The sequence below is a fragment of the Bos grunniens genome, chromosome 18 (assembly GCF_055505025.1).
Source record: "Bos grunniens cultivar Pamir isolate PY7600 chromosome 18, Bosgru_T2T1.0, whole genome shotgun sequence".
In the NCBI taxonomy this organism is placed as follows: domain Eukaryota; kingdom Metazoa; phylum Chordata; class Mammalia; order Artiodactyla; family Bovidae; genus Bos; species Bos grunniens.
This window is the reverse complement of record NC_141182.1, coordinates 23948484-23972405: the sequence shown is the minus strand read 5'-3', so window position 1 is coordinate 23972405 and position 23922 is coordinate 23948484. Positions and strand designations below refer to the sequence as shown.

The following is a 23922-nucleotide window of genomic DNA, read 5'->3' as shown; positions in this document are numbered from 1 at the left end:
AAAGGCTGGTGGACAGACCTGCCGTCTGGCCTCAAGGTCTTCCTCCATGATAGTCCCTCCCTCACAGGGGTGCCATCAACGTGACATGATATAATGAATGTGAAAGCTCACCTAAGCTACTAACAGGAAACATTAATAGACGGTTTAATTACTGTTATTATTACTGTGGGTCCCCCAGCCTGTATCCCTCTACTGTGGCTACAACTCTGACATTTTCTGGTGAATGATCTTAGATAAGTCACTTAGATTCTTTGCATCTTGATAACATAAGAATAATGAAGAGTACTGATTGAATAGGCATGCTGTAAAGAATAAATGAATTAATATATATAAAATGTTTGAAGAGTGCTTAGCATATGGTAATTTCCCAATAATTAGCTTCTACCATTACACCACTACTACTATTATTGCTATCATCATCATTGTTACTATTATTTCTATCATTAACATATTAGAGGAGGGAAACAACACTTGTATGAGGGTCAGTCATAGTCTGCATGCCCTCCTCATACACTGAATCAGGAGCCAAACTGCCTACTCACCATAGGAGACAGAATCCCCCTGGGCTATTTCCTTGAAGAGACCAGAAACATCAAGGTCAGGCACTCCAAGGGAAGCCTGCAGGATGGTGGAGAACTCTTCCTCTGTTATGAAGCCATCCTCATCAACATCAAAGAGCTGAAGGAAAAAGAAAACAAAGCCTAAGAACGAGCTCCTCCAGAGCAATGACAGTATGGAATAATCTTGGAAAATAAATTCTTTAGTAATTCAGACATTCACTGTGCCAGGGGCTTGGGATATATGTCCATATGTATGATCTCTGCTGCCTTCACAATACTTAGAGTTTAGTGGTAGAAAGACATAAAAATAAAATAGGGGCTATAACCACAGTAAGCACAGAAGCACATGGGGGTCCTCTGTAGAATGAGATGAATCCTAGCTGGAGAGGTCAGGAAAGGCTTTATGACATTTGAGTTGGGTCTTAAAACATGAAGAAAATATACAAGGAATATGCAAGGAATATATAGATATTGGTAGGTGATTGCTTGGGGCTCGAGTCAGGAGAGAGAAAGACAACCAAGAATCAGATCATAGTGTATCATCTAACCCTTCAGGATGATGATGGGAAGGCCTGTGGCGTGATCGACTGTGAACTGAGGAAGCTCTCTAAGGAAGAGCGTGGAGGATGGATTGGAGGCAGAAGGTTGAAAAGACTTCTGTTCTTGTTCAATTGCTAAGCCAGGTCCAACCCTTTGCAACCCCATGGACTGCCTGTCCTTGGACTTCCAGGCTGCCTGTCCTTCAGTATTTCCTGGTGTTTGCTCAAACTAATATCCATTGAGTCTATGAGACAAGAAAAAAAATTAAGAGTCTTGGGTGGAGAAGCATGAAGGGCAGGAAGAGAGAATTTATAAGGAAACAAAGGTGGGACTTGCATTTCAGTTAGAGGTCTGCAGTGATAGAAAATAAGGAGCCAGTGATGGCCGAGGTGTTCCGACTTGAGCAAGGGATGAAAACATTATGTTACCCAGAGTGGGAGAGCAGGTACCCAATGAGATCAAGGGTTAGACCTGGAGAGATAAATTTGAATCAGAAGTGTCAGTTAGAAGTAAAGTCTAGCACATCAGCACAGGAGAATGATGAGCTGTGAGATATGAATTCAGTTAAGAACTGAAACTCTAAGTGTGTTTGAGCTTCTCTGTGGAAAATGCACAAAGTAAGGCAGAGTCCTGGAAACTAAGAGTAGAGGTGTGTGCAGGAAAGAGGAGCCAGCAAAAACAACAATAACAAAAGCAGTCAGAGAGATGGAGAAGCAGAAAGAAAGAATATGCATCTTGGAAGCTAGGGGAGGTTTTTAGGAAAGAGGAAGAAACTCTGACTGTGGTAATGGCCAACACAGTAAAATGCCATTGGAAGCAAGGTAGCAAAGAGGTTTGCTGGATTTGGCAATTAGGAGATCCTGATGACAGATGGTAATGGGAGTCAAGGAATGAATAGATGATCCAACCAGTCCATTCTGAAGATCAGCCCTGGGATTTCTTTGGAAAGAATGATGCTAAAGCTGAAACTTCAGTACTTTGGCCACCTCATGCAAAGAGTTGACTCATTGGAAAGTTTCTGATGCTGGGAGGGATTGGGGTCAGGAGGAGAAAGGGACGACAGAGGATGAGATGGCTGGATGGCATCACCGACTTGATGGACGTGAGTCTGAGTGAACTCCGGGAGTTGATGATGAACAGGGAGGCCTGGCGTGCTGCAATTCATGGGGTCGTGAAGAGTCGGACACGACTGAGCGACTGAACTGAACTGAACTGAACTGATGGAGGCAAAGGCATGGGTTCTTCTTTTAAGAAATTATGGAGGGCTTCCCTGGTGGTCCAGTAGTTAACAATCTACCTTGCAATGCCTGGGATACCAGTGGGTAACATAACTCACTTTTACCCATTTGCTCAAGCCAGAACACCTCAGCCACCACTGGCTCCTTCTTTTCCAGCACTACAGACCTCAAACTGATATGCAAGTTCTGTTTTTGCTTCCTTATAAATTCTCATTTCCTGCCCTTCCTGCTTCTCCACCCCAGACTCCTGTTTTTCCTGTTTGATCCCTGGTCTGGGAAGATCCCACATGCCACAACTACTGAAGGCCGCTCACACTAGAGTCTGTGCTCCACAACAAGAGAAGCCACCACAATGAGAAGCCCACACGCTGCAACTAGAGAGTAGCTCCTGTTCTCTGCAACTAGAGAAAAGCCTGCTCAGTGACAAAGACCCAGCACAGCCAAAAATAAATCATTACTTTAAAAAGAAATTATGGATAAAGGGCAGGAGAGAAATGGGATAACAACCATGCACAAAAGGAGGCTGCCTACAGGAAGGGAGAGACTGAATATGTTTATAGGCAGAGGGGAAAGGGTGGGATACACTGAAAGTCAAGTTGCAAATCAGGGATAGTTGATATGTCATATTCAAAATCTTCTCCAGGGTATTCACATTTTTTAAATGATATCAACACTAACTCTTTGCCGGCACTGATCCAACATGTTCAAATCCCTTTACACACTCATTTAACCCTGATGACAGTCTCCCCTAATGAGTCTTATGTAGGGAGGGGTTGTTATTAGTCCTATCTCACAGACGAGAAAGCTGAGGAACACGGAAGCCAGGCAACTTTCCCAAGGTCACAGAGCTTGTCGGTGGTCAAGCTGGCACTCAAAGGCAGGCAGATAATATCTAGAGCTCCTGCTGTTAAGGTATCCACTTCTGACTAAACACATAATCAAAAACAGGCATAGGGTAAGGTGTGATAATCGAGAAATGAACAACAAGCAAATATTGAATAGTGCTTTAATCATCCACTAGGGTGGGAGGAGAAAAACAGAATTTGAAGTTGTGATTTCCTGTCCCTTGATGAGAAGACACAGACTCCTAGTCCATTTCCTACATTGAGCCCCTGAATGGAGGCTAAGACAGTTGGAAAGTACAAAGTGCATTAGCATTTGTTTTTACAAATGGTAGCCCCAGGGCTCTTTATGGGCCTCAGACTTCAGACATGAACAGCCAGGTTGTCACACACCCCACTCCCATAAATTCTAAGTTTTCTATAAAAGTCTTCCATTCCTAAACAATTCTCACCAACTCATCAAATCGTCTAAATTCCTGCCACATTTGGTTCTTTGACGGCTCTCTCTTCTGTATAAGTTCCCTTCACACATCCATCCTGGGGCTTTTACTTCCTATCACAGTTGTTGTGACAAAGGACATTTTGCCACAACGACCCCATAATACCCCTCCATTTCTCTCAATTCCTCATGTTCCCAATAGTCTCTTTGCTACACAGTTCCCAGATCTCAGGTAAATCCCATCCTCTGGGCTCTGGTAGAAGGTTTAACACCCCAGTTTCCTTGGAGAATGGGGGAGTGCTCTCTCCCCAGTGCACAGAATGCTGCAGGATTCTGTATCCATTCAGCCAGTCTGTGTATTTTGGTTGGAGCATTTAATCCATTTACATTTAAAGTACTTATTGATATATATGTTCCTATTGGTATTTTCTTAATTGTTTTGGTTTTGTTTTTGTAGGTCTTTTCCTTCTCTTGTGTTTCCTTCCTATAGAAGTCCCTATAGCATTTGTTTGTAAAGCTTATTTGGTAGTGCTGAATTCTCTTAACTTTTGCTTGCCTGTAAAGCTTTTGACCTCTCCATCAATTTTTAAATGAGATCCTTGCTGGGTAGAGTAAACTTGGCTCTGAATCAAAACATCCTGTCTTCCCTAGCAAGCCCATGGTTCAAGACCACCAGGACCCTGCCTGGCATCTGAATGATGAACAGAGTTTGGAGTTTGTCTCTCTGACAGCAGTGCCCAAGGGAGACGTAGAGCAGTTCCCGCAGCTGGGACCTCTGGAGCTGCCTGCTTCAGGGTCTTCCCAGGGGCCTGCTTCTTGTCCTCACAACTGATTCCTCAGCCAGTCTACTGCTAATGACTGAAGAATGCTGACTAATATTATACCTCTAAAGGTCACCATGGTGATGAAATATGATCAAAGATGGGCAGTTAACTGTGAAGCATTACTCAAATAGAAGGATGAGAAGGGATCCTGTATATATAAAATGATACTGCTAAATGAAAAACATAGAAGCCTGCCAAAATCATTTTCAAAAACATCAAACACCCTTGAGAAGGTTAAAAAAATAACCAAAATAAAGCGTGACACTTGCCTTACTGAAAAAAAGAGCTAATTATAGTTTTAAGTTCTCCTTTCCTTTCCCTACCTCTCCACCCCCAAAACCAAGGTCTAGGCTAGAGAAAAATCTCAGGACTTCTTTAAAAACAATAATTACTATGATTAAGGGCCAAATTTTCTATCAGGTCTTTCATTGGTAAGCCCAAAGTGACCACTTGCCCAGCTGAACTTATAATCACACAGACAATCCCAGAACGGGAACAGAAATAACTGGATCGGAATAAGTTAGCTATGTGCATAATTTTAGGTTTTACGATGAATAAGTCTGTAAAAGCCAAAAGTTTTCAACTTGGAAAGTGTTCTTGCCCTTTCCTTGTGACCATCTGCTAAGCATCAGCCTCTTAGGTTCTTTATAGACCCAGCAGTTAATTCTGTTGAAAACAATCTGAAATAAAAAGTCAACTTGGGGGCTCTCTGTCAATGACAAAACACATGGAAATTCCTGAGGCTATCCAGGACAGTCTCTACGATGTGAGAAAGGACTCTGGGAGGAAGAGTCTTCCTGAATAATAGAAGGGAAGACACTTGTTGAGGACACAGTGGGATATTCTTCTCTGAGAAAATCAGGAAGAAATAAGAGTAGGAAACAGACATGGGAAAGGTCCTCAGGCATATGGTGGATGAAGCAGAGACTCAAGGGGCTGAATGATAAAAGAGTCCACATACACGACTTAAAAGACACATAGTGAAATCAAGCTTTTATTTTACTTGAGAACAGAGCATGTATGATTATCCCATTCAAATACAAATTAGATGAAGCACCTTTCATCTCTAAAGAATTGAAACATACTTTGGGAATGTATTCTTCCCCTCTTTTTGCACATATAAGTGATAAATGAAATCTGAGTTCTCATCATTTAAACCTCCATTAAGTTCTGCTGGGGATGGGGGACATGGATTTTATTCATTGCCCCCTAATCCCCTGTCCTGCTATGACAATATATATGATACAACAGGAAACATACAGGGTGGAAATCCAAGACATCATGGTACAGATGAAAGGTGCTTCATCTAATTTGTATTTGAATGGGATGTTCCTTTCCGAATTCTAATCATACATGCTCTGTTCTCAAGTAAAATCAAAACTTGATCTTACTATGTGTCTTCTGAGTCATGTATGTGGACTCTTATCACTTGATACCACCACAACAAAATAAACTTCATCAGGAAAAGATCGCCAAAAACATCTCTGACACATAGAGTGAGAAAATAAGGATGGATCAAAACTTTCTGCATGGCAAACTAGGATGACAAGAGACAGGTCGTGTTTATTTATAAACCTCACTTTGGGGCTCCCAAATAGGGAGGCTGAAAAGAAATAATCTTTAAGCTAATTTATTAAATCACCTGCTCTTCAATCTCGATGCTGCTAACTGGGCTGCTTCCAAAGACTTTTTTTTTTGCTTAAACGGATGCTTGTGTTTTCTTTATTCTCAGTAGCGACGGTCTTAATCACATTATTCTTGTGTTCATGTCACAGCAAATCTATAAACACTTGTAATGGATGAACTGATTTTCAAATAATACACTTAGAGTCAACACTTGTTTATGAGACAGATCTAGATGCTTTCAGTGGGGCTGACAGTACCTTAAATGCCACCTGGATGATCTCCTCTGTGTTGGCGGGGTTGCACAAGACAGCCAGGCCAATTACATACTCTCGGAAGTCGATACTGCCATCGTGGTTCTGTGAAAGGATGGGTGAAATCAATTAGCAGGGCCATTGGTTGAATAACTATTAATCACAAGGCGAAATTCAGGCAGGCCATGCAACTCAGCATCATCATGCACTGAGTCTATTTGGAAAAAAGCTTGCACTGAGATAGAACAGCTAGTGAGCAGCCCAATTCAGAGGGAAGAAAAATAGATTTGTGTTCAGTGATAAATATAAACATTTTATCACTGACGGTCATTAAGAGTGATTCTATGGATATCAGCATGGGGTTTTGAGCTCAGCCTTGATGGGAGTCTCTCTGGGAAGCAGGATGGAGGATTCATTCCTAGGTGAGACCAAAGCCTTCATCCCACCATTGATGGTGGGCATGCCAGGATGGCCAACACTCAGTGGGTCACGAAGAGACCCTCTACAGGTAGGAAACAGAAGGGAAAGGAAAAGGGCCAATTGAGGCAATAATCATAGCTACATTCTTTCTTCTTTCCAGGCTTAATTTGCAATAAAGCAGGAGCAAGTAAGCAAACATGAGCAATGGCAAGGGCCCCTTAGTGATATCAGGCCCTGGAAGATCCTGCACTTCTAAGCCTCTGGAAACTAAAACTAATTCATATGATGTTAATATCTATACACTTCATCAGGTATTTCATGATGGCAATACAAAAGGATGGGTTGATAATTCTAACCCATGCTGACTGAATGCAGAGTTTTTCCTGCACATGAACTACTCACCTAGACAGGAACACTGAGGGGATGAAATGTGGAGAAAGGAGAGCTTAAGGAAGACAGGGAGAAAAGAAGACAGAGGCAAGGAAGAGAGGGAGGGAAGACAGAAGGAAGAGATAAAAGAGGCAAAACAAACAACAAGGAAAGGGAAAGAGGAGAAAGGAAAAGTGAGACGGAGAGTGGAAGAGAAAGATGGAGGAGGAGAGAGAGGAGTAGAAGGGAGAAAAAAAAACCAAAACAGAATAACAAGCACAATAATTATAATCCCAGGTGTGAGATCATTTTGGCAGCAAAATCTTCAAGTGATGAGTTTCCAGATAAGCTATGAACTAGTAACAACAAAGTTAGTGTGCTCCTTGATAAGTAAGCAGACTTTTGGTACTGATAAGACCATAATCTTTAACTGTGACTAAGTGTCTACATTTCAACTATTAGGAGTTCCCCTAGGGCAAGGGTTGCCTTCCTTCTGTACAGTGTGTTCTCACTGCCTAGCACACACAGGTAGGTGATAAAAACCATGCTACCTTTTCCTCATCTACCCTTACCTACTACTTTGGGTTCACCTTAACACATTCAGGCAGTGTTCTTCACTAGGGTTTCACAGATGAGCTAGAAAGGGAACGCTTTGAAGCCCCTGAAAGGGTGTGCCTTTTCTATACGTACATTATTTTAGGGAAACATTTTGCAGCTTCTGTGAGTTTTGGTTTTGGCTGTGTCATGGTGGCATGTGGGACCCAGTTCCCTGACCAGGGGTTGAACTCATGCCCCCTGCAGTGGAAGCGTGGTGTCTTACCCACTGGACCACCAGGGAAGTCCCCCGTCAGCTTCTCAAAGCAAGCAAGTCTGTCACCATGTTACCTTTATTTTGCTGCAGGGTAGGAACGAAAAAAAGTAATTTACCTTCACTAATCAGCCCACTGGATAAGGTAGAAACAGAGGTTTCAAGAGTTCCCTGAAGTAATAGGGTTTCTTGCTGAGATTAAAAACTCAGATCTGACTTCCATTTTTGTCTGATTTATTGTTGTTGTTGTTGTTGTTTAGTTGCTAAGTCATGTCTGACTCTTTTATGACCCCATGAACTGTAGCCTGCCAGGCTCCTCTGCCCATGGGATTTCCCAGGCAAGAATACTGGCGTGGGATCTGCAGTATTTCCTTCTTCAGGGACCTTTCCGACCCAGAGACTGAACCCATGGATCCTGTATTGGCAGGTGGGTTTTTTACCACTCATACACCTAGGAAGCCCTTTTGTCTGATTATCAGCCTCTAAAAGAGTTATTTTTTTTTCCCTTAATCAACTTCATTGAGGTATCATTTACAGTCAATAACAAGCATCAGTTTTCAGGGTACAGTTTAAGGTTCTTTGAAAAAATGTAGACACCAGGGCAACCACTACCACAACTGACAGCGACACTGTCATCACCCCGAAGTTTCAGAGATGGGAGACTTTTAAGGGACATAAATTTTCCTTGCTGTGACTCTATTTAATTTTCTTATGTACTATGGAGGGCTGTTGTTCATTAGGCCTTAGCGGTTGAACAGCTTATTGAACTGTGGATATATGTCTAATAAGGTAAATTTCTTGTGCAATTGGTTTTTTTTTCCACTAAGAAACAAAGAAGTGTTAAATACAAGTTCTGAAGAATAGATATAAGAATGATCCAGGACTATATTCAATATCCTGTGATAAACCATAATAGAGAAAGATAGGAAAAAGAATGTATGTATGTATGTGTGTGTATATATATATATATATGTATAACTGAATCACTTTGCTGTACAGCAGAAATTAACACAACATTGTAAGTCAACTTAATACACTGATTAAATAAATTTTAAGAAAGAGAATATCTATGGACACTGAAGATACAGCCATAGGTAGTACGGTTACCATCTATTGAAATACTCCTTTGAATTTATTGTGAGGCATCCAATTTTTATTTATACTACTAAATCCAATGTTATAATACAGGTAAAGCATTATAACTTATTTTTGAATGGAGCACCAGAAATCTAAAGAACTCTTAATATTACTGCTATTAATATTAATTAGTAATACTACTGCTATTCACAAATAAAGGTAATATTCTGGGCCCCTGATTTTCATTAACAGTTTTATATGAGTGGCTTTGACCAAAAAAAGAATATTAAAGCAGACTCTTGATAATCAATCACATGAGAAATTATATGTGAGTTTTTATCCTAATAATGTGAAGGAAAAAACATATTATGGAAATTATTCTGAGATATTTTATTACTGGACTAATAAAAAAAATACATTTTTTTTATACCATACAAATTCAGAATAACAAAATTTCAAACTGGGGGGTATCTTAGAAATCATCCAGTCAACTTCTTTATTTTTACTAATAAAAAATTAAGACGTAAGTTTTACTTGAGGTCACAACACTCATTATTGCTATAACGACAATTAACATTTAGGTAATCTGACTCTCATTCAAATTAAAGCAGGTAAATGATAAAATATATTCAAAAACAGATAATAAAAAAGTGTAAGTAAAATGCAGTCCTTTAATTTTCAAGTTCAAATTAGTCCCATAGTAAAAAAAGAAATGATTCCTCAAATCTGTGGGTTTTTTCCTGTAAAAATCAATTGAACTTCTCAGGAAAAGCACTATTATTCAAATTCAATAAACTCTCAGTTATACAGGAGAGTTCAGGAAGAGGCACTGTTTCCCTCAGTATTCTTATTAAGAGCATATTTCTACCCATCTGCATAATTATATTATCAATTTCTAGGAATTAAATTGTTTTAATCCACTTAGCATTAAAAAGACATTAAAAAAAAGTAATTCTGAAAGCACTGCAGGATCAATCAGATCAGATCAGATCAGTCGCTCAGTCATGTCTGACTCTTTGCAACCCCATGAATCGCAGCACGCCAGGCCTCCCTGTCCATCACCAACTCCCAGAGGTCACTCAAACTCATGTCCATCGAGTCAGTGATGCCATCCAGGCATCTCATCCTCTGTCGTCCCCTTCTCCTCCTGCCCCCAATCCCTCCCAGCATCAGAGTCTTTTCCAATGAGTCAACTCTTCACATGAGGTGGCCAAAGTACTGGAGTTTCAGCTATAGGTATATTTAATATCAGTGCCCTGCAGGTGCTTGAGCAAATATTTTTTAAGGTCCTACTGTAGTTGAGTTGTGTAGTATTACTGGTGAAATTTCTGACTGAAGTTGATACATAAATAAACTTTAAAAAACACATGCACTATTACTCAAAAAATATTTTTAAAGTGAACTTTGAGATGATATACAAATTTTGAACGTTTTTGAACATTTGCTGTGTTTAGGTACAGAACACACAGTTCTTTTTCCTGCTGTTACAGGTTATCGAATTCAGTGGATTGTATCAAGATTAAGTGTATTCCAAAATCATATGGGATACTTCGCAATTTAAAAGTGTAAATGTATAATGTCACATTTAAACAAAATCATTATTATTTTCTACTTACTACATTGATTGCATTGCTCTTAAAAATTTTTAAATGATAGAGTTATATAAATCAAAGTCCTTCATCTTAGGCTATCAGTAGCTTTCCATGTAGGAAAGGCAAATTTTTTAAAAAAGTATTAGGTAAACTCTTCCTTTTATATTGAAAATCTGCCTTTAAAACATCAACTTAAAAAAAAAATTGAATGGAAACTAAGAAATCCAATCACTTCTTAAGCTATTGGTTTGACACAATGCCAAAGGTTGGGTTACTTAGAAAAACCCAGACTTTGAACTAAATTTTCTGGGGTCAACTCTAGAGCCTTGGGTAATCTATACAAGTTTTATACAAATTCATAAGAGAATAAAAGAGAAACTTAAGTAATATCAGAATGTTTTGCCCTGGCATGCAGGAAGAGAATCGTAAAAGTAGTAATCCTTTAACGTGAAGAGGAAGAGAATACTCAGTACCACTCTAGTGTGAGATAATTGTCTTAACTTTCATAAAATATTTAGAACGAAGTGAGGGGAGAAAAGTGGGCCTACATTTTCTTTTCCCCAGCCATCACATGGAAAGGTTAAATTATAAACTTAATATTCTTAGACCTTAAAAGGCACCTTGGCAGCTCTCCCCTTTCCTGGCTACATTACTACATCCATGCCTAACATATTAGTGGCTTTATTCTAAAATAGGGATCCTGATATTAATGTGTGGTTTCTGGCAGCAGCCTCACTCTTATATAACCACACCTGGTTTAAGTAGCTCCCCAGACCAAGCTTAAATTACAACTCTCTTGAGGAAAGTGGACATGATCTCTGTGCTTGGCTCAACTCAGAATCACACATATGTGGTATTCAATAAATATTATAAGATGGTGATGATGGTGTACGCAGAGGCCAAATGCCAACCTCTCTCAATTTCAATGGGGATTTCTAACAGGCAGCTGAGTCTGTTAATAGGCCAATTACATCATTTTGAGAGTTACAATTTTCCTCTAAATGAGTCAGAAAGGAAGGATTTATCTTTGAATTTAGGATGATCTTCCAAAGTAGAGTAGGAGAGAGGGAATGAATTAAAAACTAGCGAAACAGGAGGGATAGAAATCAATTATACAGCAGGCAGATGAATGGAGCACTTGCAAATGAGCCCTCTCTAGCTGAGTCCACTGGCCAGGGGATTCCAGATTCTGGTTTACCCTGCTATCAACACCTGAATCAAAACGAAGAAAGCCAGGGACTTCCCTGGTGGTCCAGATGTTAAGGCTCCAGGCTCCCAATGCAGGGTGCTCGGGTTTGATCCCTGCTCAGAGAACTAGACACATGCTGAAGCTTAAGATCCCGCATGCTGCAATGAAGATCCCGTGTGCCACAACTAAGACCCGGCATAGCCAAATAAATATTTGAAAAAAGAAAAAGCCAAACCAACGGGCATCCACAAGGAAGGCCTCCGCTTTTTGGGTGGCGGTTTCTCCATACTCCTATCTTCATTCTTTTGGACACTGGCAACACTGACTCCTGCAGGGCCTCAGTTTTCAGCTGAGGCTGATATGAAAAATACAGTAAAATAGCATAACCTTAAAGCACTGTCAGACAACCTTGCTTGCTCATCAGAATCATTTAAAGTTGGGGAGCTTTAAAAATACTCATCTTTGAGCCCCACCTCTAAAGCTTTTTCTTTAACTCGTGTGGAGTGGGACTCAGCTATCACTATTCCTGAAGAGCTCTCCCAGTGATTCTATGTTGCAGTCAGGGCTGAGAAACACTGCAATAAAGACTCAGCAACATGTATATACACATAATGATTTATATAAGTGTACATTTATGTACACATATGATTTGTGTACATGTTCTTTTTTTTTCTCTTTGTTCACTTTTTTCCCTATCTGCGGTTTTCAAACAAATGAAAGAATATTCCTTGCTAGGAGGCAGGGAAAGACATGACAAGAGCTGGCTAACATCAGCTGGGCATGCCTGATTTTGTGTGTGAAGTACATGTAAGAGGGATCATTTTGATTCATTAAGGCAATCAGTGACATTTCAACTATGAGTATACCCTTTCATTCCTCAACACTCTTGTCCTCCATAAATATATCAAAACAAAACTTTTACATTTTATTTTACTGAAAAAATAAGACTAAATAATTCTAGATTTTAGATAGCTGCTCCACCATTAAAAAAAAACTACCTTATATAAAACTGCTTAATTTCACATTTCTGAGCCTGTTTCTGTACAGTTAAATATGTTTCCAGGAAAGCATATTTTTAATGTAATGGGAAGACCAGACATGAATTAAGAGAAAGACAGATTTTGAATTTCCCACCTCCTCACCTTTTTGAAGGAAAAAAATATGTCTCTTGAGAGCTTTCTTGATTTATCCCAGGATTTTTTTCCAAATCTCATTCTTAACAGTAACAACAACAAATTCCCTGCTCTTTGGAATTAATCCACCAAACAAGCAATGTACTCTTAAAATGTACTCCATGAGAGCCTGCCCTGCATGCCTCCCCATCAGATATATAGGTCCATATAAATTCCAAATCTCAAAAAGCCAACATACAAACCACTCAGAATATTTTTCATGAAAAATCTGTTTTAATTAAGCAATAAAGGGCAACGCAAGTTCAGAAATAGGTCCTGTTGTGCAAGAACTCGGCAGAAAATGACAGCTCCAGATGGGGTATCTGCAACCATGCAGAGAGAATGGCTAGGCTTCTAGCAGTCCTATCCTCCAGGGAGGGTCCTGACTTAATGCCCACTTCAGGAATACATGGTCAGCTGCAGCCACTCTTGGATAGAAACCTGAATCAGGCCATCTGCATCTCTATCCAGGGATTTGAAGGCACGGAACATGGCATCCAGGCGAACCAGGCAGCTGATGAAGTTGTTAAAGTCCATACTTCCATCCTCCTCGGCATATCGGCGGACAATCATTTGATAAAGTTGCTCATTTAGCTGGAAGCCTGCTGCCTGCAGAGCCCCCCGAAGCTGAGAACTTCCCAAAAATCCAGATTGGTCCCTGTCATACTGCTTGTAAACACATTGCCATTTCTTGATGTTGTTCCAGAGATACTTAAATTCTTCAAAGCCCAGCTTCCCAGTCGTGTCACTGTCCATGACAGATACAATGCTCCGGCAGGTGTCAAGACTAAAGCCGTCAGACTTCAGATCCTTGTGCTTAGAAAGGACTTTGTTGAGAATATTCATTAGGTCAGTGGCACCCACCTCCATGTCTGGTCCAGCCAGCTGAGCAAACTGTTGCCGAAAACGCCTAACTTCCTCACTTTCATTGGCCTCCACGTTGGTGAAATGTTGCTGAGTAGGTGGTGGTTCTGGGGTATACTGAGCAGCCGCAGCTTCACTGATAAAGTTCACAATTCCTCCAACTATCCCTCCAATATCCCCTCCTCCTCTTCTCTGATCGCCTCCTCCAAGAAGGCCTCCAAGGGCTTGTCCAAGACCTTGATTTGCTCCTTCCAATATAGCCTTTGCAAGAAACATGCTTTTGGTTTACCCAGCAAGGATAAAACCTGCTGAAATCTTGGAGGTGGTATGAGAGATGAAATGGAGTCTAAGTAGCTTACATGTGGAAGAACTGGCTTTTCTGTACCTGCCTGCACTGTACCACACCCTGGGGTGTGATGCTTCACCTCCTACTGAAGTTGCCTGAATTCCACTAGGTCCTAGCACCTGCCATTTTTCAGAGGGCCTCAATAAAATATTCCTAAATTACAGTATATCTGACAAATTAGAAGAAATCATATTTTAAGTATAATATATTAAACTACAGATTTTTATATGCTGTTAATTATTCTTAGTTCTCTTTCTTAGCAGATGACATGGATTTTCCTACCAGAAGAAAGTAAATGACCTAAGGATATCAAGAATTTCTTCTCTAAGGAATATTTATTGCTAGGGCACAACTGAAGAATTTTTGGGCATTAGAAAAATATTTATCTAATTCTCTTCCTTCAGCAGATTTGCAATATCTAATGTTCTTAAGAAAAACTTGGAAGGGAGATTTTTTAAATGCAGGGTCCCTAGATCCCATGCTCTGAGATTTTGATTCTGTGCAGTTTGGTGTCGCATTCATGATCTGGATTTCTGGAATCTTTTGGAAGTGTAACATTCACATAGAAAACTGTAAAAATCACAAATGTATAGCTCAAAGAATTTCACAGACTGCAATAGCCCATGTTATAAGACCCAGATCAAAACGTAGAACACAAGCAGGACCCCTGAAGCTTCTTCATGTCTCTTTCTAGGTACTCTCCTCTTCCAAGGGTAACCATTATTCTGACCTCTAACACCACAGATTCAATTTTGTACTTTAAATAAATGGAATCGTACAGCATATGTTTTTTTTGGTATCTTGTTTTTAAATTTTAAAAAACTGTGGTAAAATACATATAACATAAAATTTACCATCTTAATTTTTAAGTACACAGTTCAGAGGCATTAACTACGTTCACATTGTTGCATAACCATCATCACCATCCAACTCTAGAAATTTTTTTCATCTTGCAAAATAAACTCTGTCCCCATTAAATATTTCCTTCTCCCCCTAGGCCCTGGCAAGCACCATTCTACTTCATGTTTGTATGAGTTTGACTGTTTTAGGTATCTCATATAAGTGGAATCATACAGTATCTGTCCTTTTGTGTCTGGCTGATCTCACTGAGCATAATGTCTTCAAGGTTCATCCATGTTGCAGCATGTGTCAGAATGTATTTCCTTTTTAAAGCTAAATAATATTCTATTGTATGGATATAACACTTTGTTTATCCATTCTTCCACTGATGGATGCTTGGGCTGCTTCCACCTTTGGGCTTTGGTGAATAATGCTGCTATGAACATAGGTGTACAAATATTTCTTCAAGTCCTTACTTTCAAATCTTTTGGATATCTACCCAGAAGCAGAATTGCTGGATCAAATGGTAAATCTGTTTTTAATTTTTTGAAGGACCACCATACTATTTTCCACAGTGGCTACACTATTTTACATTCCCACCAACAATGTACAAGGGTTCCAATTTTTCCTCAGACTTTATTTTTTTTATCATAGCCATCCTGATGGATATGAGATGATATCTTACGGTAGCTTTAATTTTCATTTCCCTCATTTTCATATACCTGTTGGTCACTTGTATGCCTTCTTTGGAGAAAATGTCTATTCAAGTCCTTTGCCTATTCTGGATAGGGTTGTTTGCTTTCTTGTTGCTATTTTGCAGTTCCTTCTACACTCTGGATATTAACTCCTTATCAGTTATATGATTTGCAAATATCTTCTTCCATTCCATGAGCTGTCTTTCCACTCTGTTGACAGTGTCCTTCAATGCATAGAAGTTTTTAACTTTTATGTAGTTAGTCCAATTTATCTAATTTTTCTTTTATTGCTCATGTTTTTGGTGTCATATCCAAAAAATCAACAAGGAATCCAATGTCACAAAGCTTTTCCTCTATGTTTTTGTCTAAAGCAAAACATAATAGTTTTAGCTCTTATGTTTAGGTCTTTGATCCATTTTGAGTTAATTTTTATATATGACATAGGGTAAGAGTCCACTGCATTCCTTTGCTTGTGGTTATCTCAGCACCATTTGTTGAAAAGATTATTCTTTCCCCATTGAATGGGCTTGGCACCCTTGTTGAAAATCATTTGTATGCACACACATGAGTTTATTTCTGGGCTTTCTATATTATTCCATTGGCTTATATATCTGTATTTATGCCAGTACCACACTATTTGGATTACAATAGCTTTGTAGTAAGTTCTGAAATCAGGAAGTGTAAGACTTTTAACTTTGCTCTTTTGCAAGACTATTTTGGCAATTCAGTCTCCCTTGAGATTCCATATGAATTTTAGTATGGATTTCCCTAATTCCGTTAAAAAATGTTGTTGAGACTTTGATAGGGATTGCACTGGTTCTGTAGACCACTTTGTGTAGTACTGACATCTTAATATTGTCTTCTAATAGATGAACATCAATGTTTTATCACTTATTCATGTCTTCTTTAATTTCTTTCAACAACAGTTTGCAGTTTTCAGTGTATAAGGCTTCCACCTTCTTGGTTATATTTATTCCTAACTATTTTATTCCTTTTAATGCTTTCTTACTTCCCTTTTCAGATTGTTTATTGTTTACAGAAACACAACTTAGTTTTGTGAGTTGATTTGTATCCTGCAACTTGGTTGAATTTGTTTATTAGTTCTAACAGTTATGTGTGTGTGTTGTCTGCAGGGTTTTTTACATCTAAGATCATGTATTTTGTGAGCAGAGATAATTCTACTTCTTCCTTTCCAACTCACATTCCTTTCATTTCTTTTCTTGCCCAACTGTTTTGGCTATGACTTCCAGTACTATTTTGTATAGATGTAACAAAAATCAGGCACCTTTTCATGCTCCTAATCTCAGAGAAAAAGTTTTTAGGCTCTTACCATTGAGTCTGATGTTGGCTGTGGGCTTTTCATACATGATTTTTATTATGTTGAGGTACTTTACTTTTATTCCTAGTTTGCCAAGTGTTTTTATCTGAAAGAGTACAGAATTTTGTCAAATGCTTTTTCTGTATCAGTTGAGATAACCATGTTTTTCCCCTTCATTCTGTTAATGTAGTTTATTACATTGACTGATTTTTCCATGTTGAACAACTCTTGCATTCAAGGAATAAATCCCACTTAGTCATGATATAAAATCCTCTTAATGTGCTATTGAATTCTGTTTGCTAATATTTTTTTCAGGATTTTTGAATCACTATTCATATGGACATTGGTCTTTAGCTTTCTTTTCATGTACTGTTGACTCTTGAACAAAATGGGTTTAACTATGTGGGTTCATTTCTACTAGGATTTTTTTCAATATGTATGTACTACAATACCACACCATCTGAGGTTGTTTGAAACTGTGGATGCAGAACCATGGATATGTAGGGCTGATTTTAAAGTTAAATGCAGATTTTTGACTGCACAAGGGGTTGGTTCCCCTAACCCCTGCATTGTTCAAGGGTCAACAGTAGTATCTTTTTCTGACCTTGGTATCAGGATAATGTTGGCCTCACAGAATGAGTTAGGAAGTATTCCTTCCTCCTCAATTTTTGGAAAGAGTTTGAGGAGGACTGATACTTAATTCTTCTTTAAACATTTGGTGGAATTCACAAGTGAAGCCATCTGGTCCTGGGATTTTCTTTGTTGGGAGGTTTCTTAAAAATTACTCATTCAATCTTCTTACTAGTTATAGGTCTGTTCAGATTTTTTTATTTCTTTGTGATTCAGTCTTGGTAGGTTGTATATTTCTAGGAATTTGTTCACTGTATCTAAGTTACCCAATTTGTTGGCATAGAGCTGCTCATAGTACTCTTTCCTAATACCTTTGTTTCTGTGAAGTTGGTAGTATTGTCCTCTCTTTTCTGATTTTGTGTGTCTGGCTTTTTTGCTCGATATTACATTTGTGAGATTTGATTTTATGTTTTTAATATCTATCTTGAAAAGTCAGTCTATGACAGGTAGTCTCAGACAATATCTTGAGAAACCTCAGCCTTGATACTAGGTAGAGTCAGAGTACAAGTCCTCCAGAAGTCTCTGGAAATTCTATTGGTAAACTCAGGGAAAAGTAGCCAGGATGTAACTAAATCATTATATCTCTCAGCATTTTGGACCTTAATTTCAATCTCCAAGATGATAATAATAGTATCTCCCTGTCTACTTTATAATGATTCAATTTCATTTATCATGCTTCAGGACTTAGACTCAATATTTAAGAGAGATAAATGAATGCATCAGGGTCACTGTGCTTATGGGTAAGAAGACCTATAGAAACCTAGGTGTTGTAATTATAATCTGAAGTCTATTTCACATCTATACCATTAATACTAAACTATTACATTTTTATATAATATTTGCATATAATATTCTTTGGTATCTAGGTCTCATATAATTCCTCTGAAAGACACAAACATTCAAGATAAGGAAAGAAAAACTCAAGAGATGTTAAGCTACTTTGAAAAGGTCATACAGCTAATATATTATCTAAACAGTGGATTATCAAACCACTATGAGTCCCCAAAGAGGGTAGCAATAAGTTCTGTTGAGGCAAAGGATAGGAGAACATTTATCTATAGAAAAGATAATGTGTAGGCCTAACTATAGGCTAAGTCAGAGTTCTCCAAACAGACAAAGGATATACATGAAGGGGTGGTATTGTGAAAAGACAGAGGAACTAAAGGATGTGTGGAATTCAATAGATGGTGAATAGTTCAACAATGATGAGAGTTTATTGCTGGAAATGATAGGAGATAAAGGCTCAATAGGATAGAATGAAATTGGAGAGGACTTTGAATAGCCATTTGACAGAGTCTATCTCACAGGCTACTGTGGAAACTCCTAAGCTTCAAGTATGAAGTCAAATAGTACTCCATTATATGAATATATCACATTTTTGGTTACTCATTCACCTGTTAGTGGATATTTAGGTTTTCAGTTGCTGCTGCTGCTGCTAAGTCGCTTCAGTCGTGTCCGACTCTGTGCGACCCCATAGATAGCAGCCCACCAGGCTCCCCCATCCCTGGGATTCTCCAGGCAAGAACACTGGAGTAGGGTGCCATTTCCTTCTCCAATGTATGAAAGTGAAACGTGAAAGTGAAGTTAATCAGTTAGGTTTTCTACTTTGGAACTACTATGCATAGTGTTGCTAATAGCAATCATGTGTCACTGTTAACTTTTTTTTTTCCCCAGGAAAACCTTTTATTTATTTATTTATTTTGGCTGTTTGACCTAATAGTTTTCTTTCTTTCTTTTTATTTTATTTTTTAACTTTAAAATATTGTATTGGTTTTGCCATATATCAAAATGAATCTGCCACAGGTATATACGTGTTCCCCATCCTGAACCCTCCTCCGTCCTCCCTCCCCGTACCATCCCTCTGGGTCGTCCCAGTGCACCAGCCCCAAGCATCCAGTATCGTGCATCGAACCTGGACTGGTGACTCGTTTCATATATGATATTATACATGTTTCAATGCTAAAAAATATGGAACGCTTCACGAATTTGTGTGTCATCCTTGCACAGGGGCCATGCTAATCTTCTCTGTATGGTTCCAATTTTAGTATATGTGCTGCCGAAGCGAGCACCACTGTTAACTTTTTAAGTTCAATAACTTAATAACTTTTTAAGTGCAAATAGGAGATTAAATGAAAAATTACTTCATAAACTGTATAATTCTTGAATTAAATAATGATTATTCTGTGTATGACTGGGGAGAGAATAGTAGCTGGGAGACCCTGCTCTACGTAGGACATGGGGGCAAGGTCTCCTGCCACACCTAGTGTTTTGTATAAAATTCTCTGCCAACTAGTTTTATGGCACTAGGACTCCAATAACTGGTCTCAGGGGCACCATGAAATGGTCTCTGTAAATACCAAAGGCGAAATGTCTTCCTTTACCACATTGAGGAAGCACCACAAAAGGACTTCTTCCCTTTAGGGGATTACAAGGGGCCATCTGGCCTCAGACAGATTTAAATCCATTCATATAAGCTTCTCTCTGAGGAAATTACATGGGCTTTGTTTTTATAATATTGCAAAATTAACTTGACAGCATCCATTGCCATATAAAATGTGCCTCCTTATGCCCATCTGAAGTGTTTTTTGCTGAAGTTTAAATCCAATTCTTCTCATTTATTTTCTGTGAAGATAGAGAGCATTTGGCTAACAGTTTCTCATAAGCCATCATGGAATAAAAGACTGTTATTAGATTAACAAGCCTTTTCTTCTCTGGACTATTTAATCCCCTATGGCTATTTATTAGACCATTAATAGGAACTTTGGTTGCTGTCTGGGAAAACTCTACTGTCCAGATCTGGAGAGAAAGAGTAGGGGAAGAGGCCACATTCAATGGAAAATTTAACCTCAGTTTGAGGAGGGAAGAGTTACTGAACTTATTGAACTTAAAAAGTCAATAGTGATACTCAGATGCTATTAGCAACACTATTCATGATAGTTCCAAAGTAGCAACAACCTAAATATCCATTAACAGGTGAATGAATAAACAAAATATGATATATTTATATAATAGAGAACTACTTGGCAATAAAAAGGGATGAAATTACTGATACATGCAACAACACAGATGGACCTCAAAAACTGCCAGACACGAGACTATATATCATAGGATTCCATTCATTGAAATGTTCAGAAGAGGCAAATCTATACAGACAGAAAATCTCTAGTCTTGATTCTAGACCAAGTCTAGAATAACACACGGGGACTTACAACTCTACAGTGGTTGCCTAGGGACGGGAGATAAGTAGGTAACAGGAATGAACAGTTAAGGACACAAGGAATAATAATAGAAAAACTCTAAAACTGATTTATGGTAAACAGTAAAAAAGTCACAGAACTGTATGCTTAAAATAGCTGAATGTAAAATATGCCTCAAGAAAGTTATTTTTTAAAAAGTCCAGAGACAGTCTGTAGTAAAAAGAATACTGAACTAGGACTTCTGCTCCCAGTCCTGTAACTAACTAGCTGTGTAGTCTTGAGCATGCAACTTCCTCTCTTGAGCTGGAAGCTTTGTGCAAAATGAGGAAGATGGGCAATTTCACACTAATCATCCTTTCAGCTCTAGAATTCTGAGTCTAGATCTTCATGTGCTATGAAGTAGCAGCTTCATTCTTGCATTCTGTTTCCTTCTCGTGCCTGAGTATTTTTATGCAATATATGAATTTAATCTCATCTTTTTCTTGGGTCTGATTCTATAACTTTTAAAGACATCCTTACTTACTCTTATTTTTGCTTTGACATACTGTCTTGTTTTCAAAAGTATTTCGACAACCTATCAAGTATGTTGCTCCTCCAGACAGGATTCCAAGGTGGGGGGACTGCAGTGGGTAAAACACAGAAGGACACATGGCTCCCACTTTCAGTGAAGCCTCTCTGTCAAGTGGGGCTTTCACCTCACTGCAACATGATCTGAACCAGACCTTCCTAATTTATTGATGAGAATGTCATGTTGCATGAAATCAAAAGCCTTTCTAGAGTCCATATAGATAATATATATTTCTTCTTTATCATCTTGGACTGTCACTCTGTCATAGGAGGAAATTAAATTGGTCTGACACAATTTGCTCTTTACAAAGCCCTATTCTTTACCTCCTTACACTCTTTGAGGAGGCCAGCAACTGCTCACTTGCTCCAATAAAAAAGTTAAGCTTTAATCAATGCCCTCTCCTTCCTGTTTCCTCTAAGTGTCTCCTCGGTAGATTCACACTGCAAAGCCAAAAAGAAAGCATATAATTCTCATGCTTGGAAGAATATTTCTAAATAAAACAGATAACTGTATAGCACAGGGAACTCTACTGGGTGCTCTGTGGTGACTTAAGTGGGAAGGAAATCCTTAAAAGAGGGGATATATGAACACTGATTCACTTTGCTGTGCAGCAGAAACTAACACAACATTGTAAAGCAACTGTGTGTGTGTGTGTATGTTCAGTTGTATTCAACTCTTTATGACCCCATGGACTGTAGCCTTCCAGGTTCCTCTGTCCATGGGATTTTCTAGGCAAGATTACTAGAGTGGGTTGCCATTTCCTCCCCTCCAAGCAACAATAATCCAATAAAAATTCTTAGTACATAAAAAAAAAAAGGATATTTAGAACATTCAGGGAGGGAAAATATTGGGTTAGTCAAATGTTACAGAAAACTCAAATGAATGTTTTGGCCCACCCAATATTATGATGGACTACACGGGGAGACTGAGTTAACCTGAGAACTGAAGAGGGAAATGGTTGGTCATATAGGACCGTCCAACTTTCAGGATGGCTTGTACAACTGGATAGAAATGTTCATCTAGTCCACTCAGAAAGTTATATCCTTCTTCTGTTAATTATATCATATGAGCTTTAGAGTATATTTCATATAACAAATTCTATTAAATGAGATTAGAATCAAGATGAGTTCTTTTCACATGAGTTATGAAATATTAAAGTACATATCAAACCTGAACTGGAAGTTTAAAGGGTAGAAGAAAGGGGAGCTAGGGGAGGGGTAAATTAGGAGTTTGGGATTAACAGATACCTACTACTGTATGTAAAACAGATAAACAACAAAGTACTACTATATAGCACAGAGAACTATATTTAGTATCTTATAATAACTTATAATGGAAAAGAATCTGAAAAAGAATATGTAAATATAGCTGAATCACTTTGCTGTACACCAGAAACTAACACAACATTATAAGTCAACTAATACTTCAATTAAAAATTAAAGGATAGAAGACTTCACTCTTTGTTGCAACTATTCATGTCTGGCATTGTGTAAGAAAGCAGACATGGGCAGTACGTAAATAAATGAGCATGGTTGTGCCCCAATAAAGCTTTATTTATAAAACAAGCATCAGACTGGATCTCATCCATCAAGTGTAGTTTACTGTTACTTTCTATATTTTCTAAACATATGAAAATAAAATATGCTGGTAAATTTTAAGGACTGGATTGAAGGACTGCAGTCAGGGTTCATGGTGACCACTGTTCCACATCTGATTTAAAAGAGGTCACTCTGAATCTTTATTCTCGCCATATCTGTCTACTTCTTATTGACATCCTCCCCATTTCTAATTAGTGGTATATCATTCATCTACAAAGATGACAGGAACTAATCACTCAGCTATAGTCTGCCACAAGTTCAGTCTTTTTACCAAAACCATTATGTACACGAGAGACCACAGGCTAAGAAAATTTAGATATTTCCATTTTGTAAAAAAATGTGAAAAGTATCATGATTTTTCCCATTTCTGCCTTCTAGCCAGTACTTAATTCTTCTGGTTTTACTATGTACTTTGTTTAAATATTAGACAGGAAAGATGTGTGTGTACTTTAGCCCTTTGACAATCCAGCACTTTTGACTATTACAAATTTTCTGGAGATCTTTTAGGACTGTTTCTCATTGTGTGGAATGAATGTGTTTCTTTATCCCAAGTTCTTCCTGTATGCCCTGTTCTTGACATTAGTTCAAGTGTTAAATCATGAGCCAACAATAATAAGCATCCTTGTTTGCCATTCCCTGTAGGGTGCTGGGGAGAGAAGGTAGGGTGCTGTATTATACAGATTTCCATGCTGAGAGTTAGGAAAGGGTACTTAAGAGGCTTAAGTGACTGGAAATAAACAGAAAAAATCTTCTAAGTGGGGTGGATTAACAATTTTATTCAGTTGTGCAAGTTGTGCTCAAAGTTTAGGACCAAATGTCCCACAGAGTCAAAACCATTTACTATCTAGCTCTTTGCTGAAAAAGTCTGCTAACTGTTGAAATACAGGTTTGCCAGCAGTGAACACGAGAGATGTGGGTT

At 38.5% G+C, this 23922-nt stretch overlaps 2 protein-coding genes and 1 non-coding gene across 8 annotated transcripts in view; all 3 read right to left on the bottom strand.

The window, feature by feature from the left end:
- LPCAT2 (lysophosphatidylcholine acyltransferase 2) overlaps positions 1-23922 on the bottom strand; it is a 66560-nt gene that overhangs the window by 5959 nt on the left and 36679 nt on the right. For 3 of the 6 annotated variants that reach the window (XM_086350711.1, XM_086350713.1, XM_086350715.1), the window contains 3 exons: positions 12011-12130; positions 6327-6425; positions 543-678 (listed from right to left, as the gene is read on the bottom strand). In XM_086350711.1, coding sequence (XP_086206837.1) covers positions 543-678; positions 6327-6425; positions 12011-12130 — 355 coding nt within the window. The remainder of the gene's footprint in view (positions 1-542; positions 679-6326; positions 6426-12010; positions 12131-23922) is intronic. The other 3 variants (XM_086350712.1, XM_086350716.1, XM_086350714.1) reach the window with 1 other exon arrangement.
- On the bottom strand, positions 13162-16405 carry CAPNS2 (calpain small subunit 2). The gene has a single exon (XM_086350718.1). The coding sequence runs from the start codon at positions 14085-14087 to the stop codon at positions 13347-13349; it is 741 nt and encodes a 246-aa protein (XP_086206844.1). The 5' UTR covers positions 14088-16405; the 3' UTR covers positions 13162-13346.
- LOC147353244 (U6 spliceosomal RNA) lies at positions 19603-19709 on the bottom strand. The gene has a single exon (XR_015146766.1). It is a non-coding gene; the product is annotated as a U6 spliceosomal RNA (small nuclear RNA).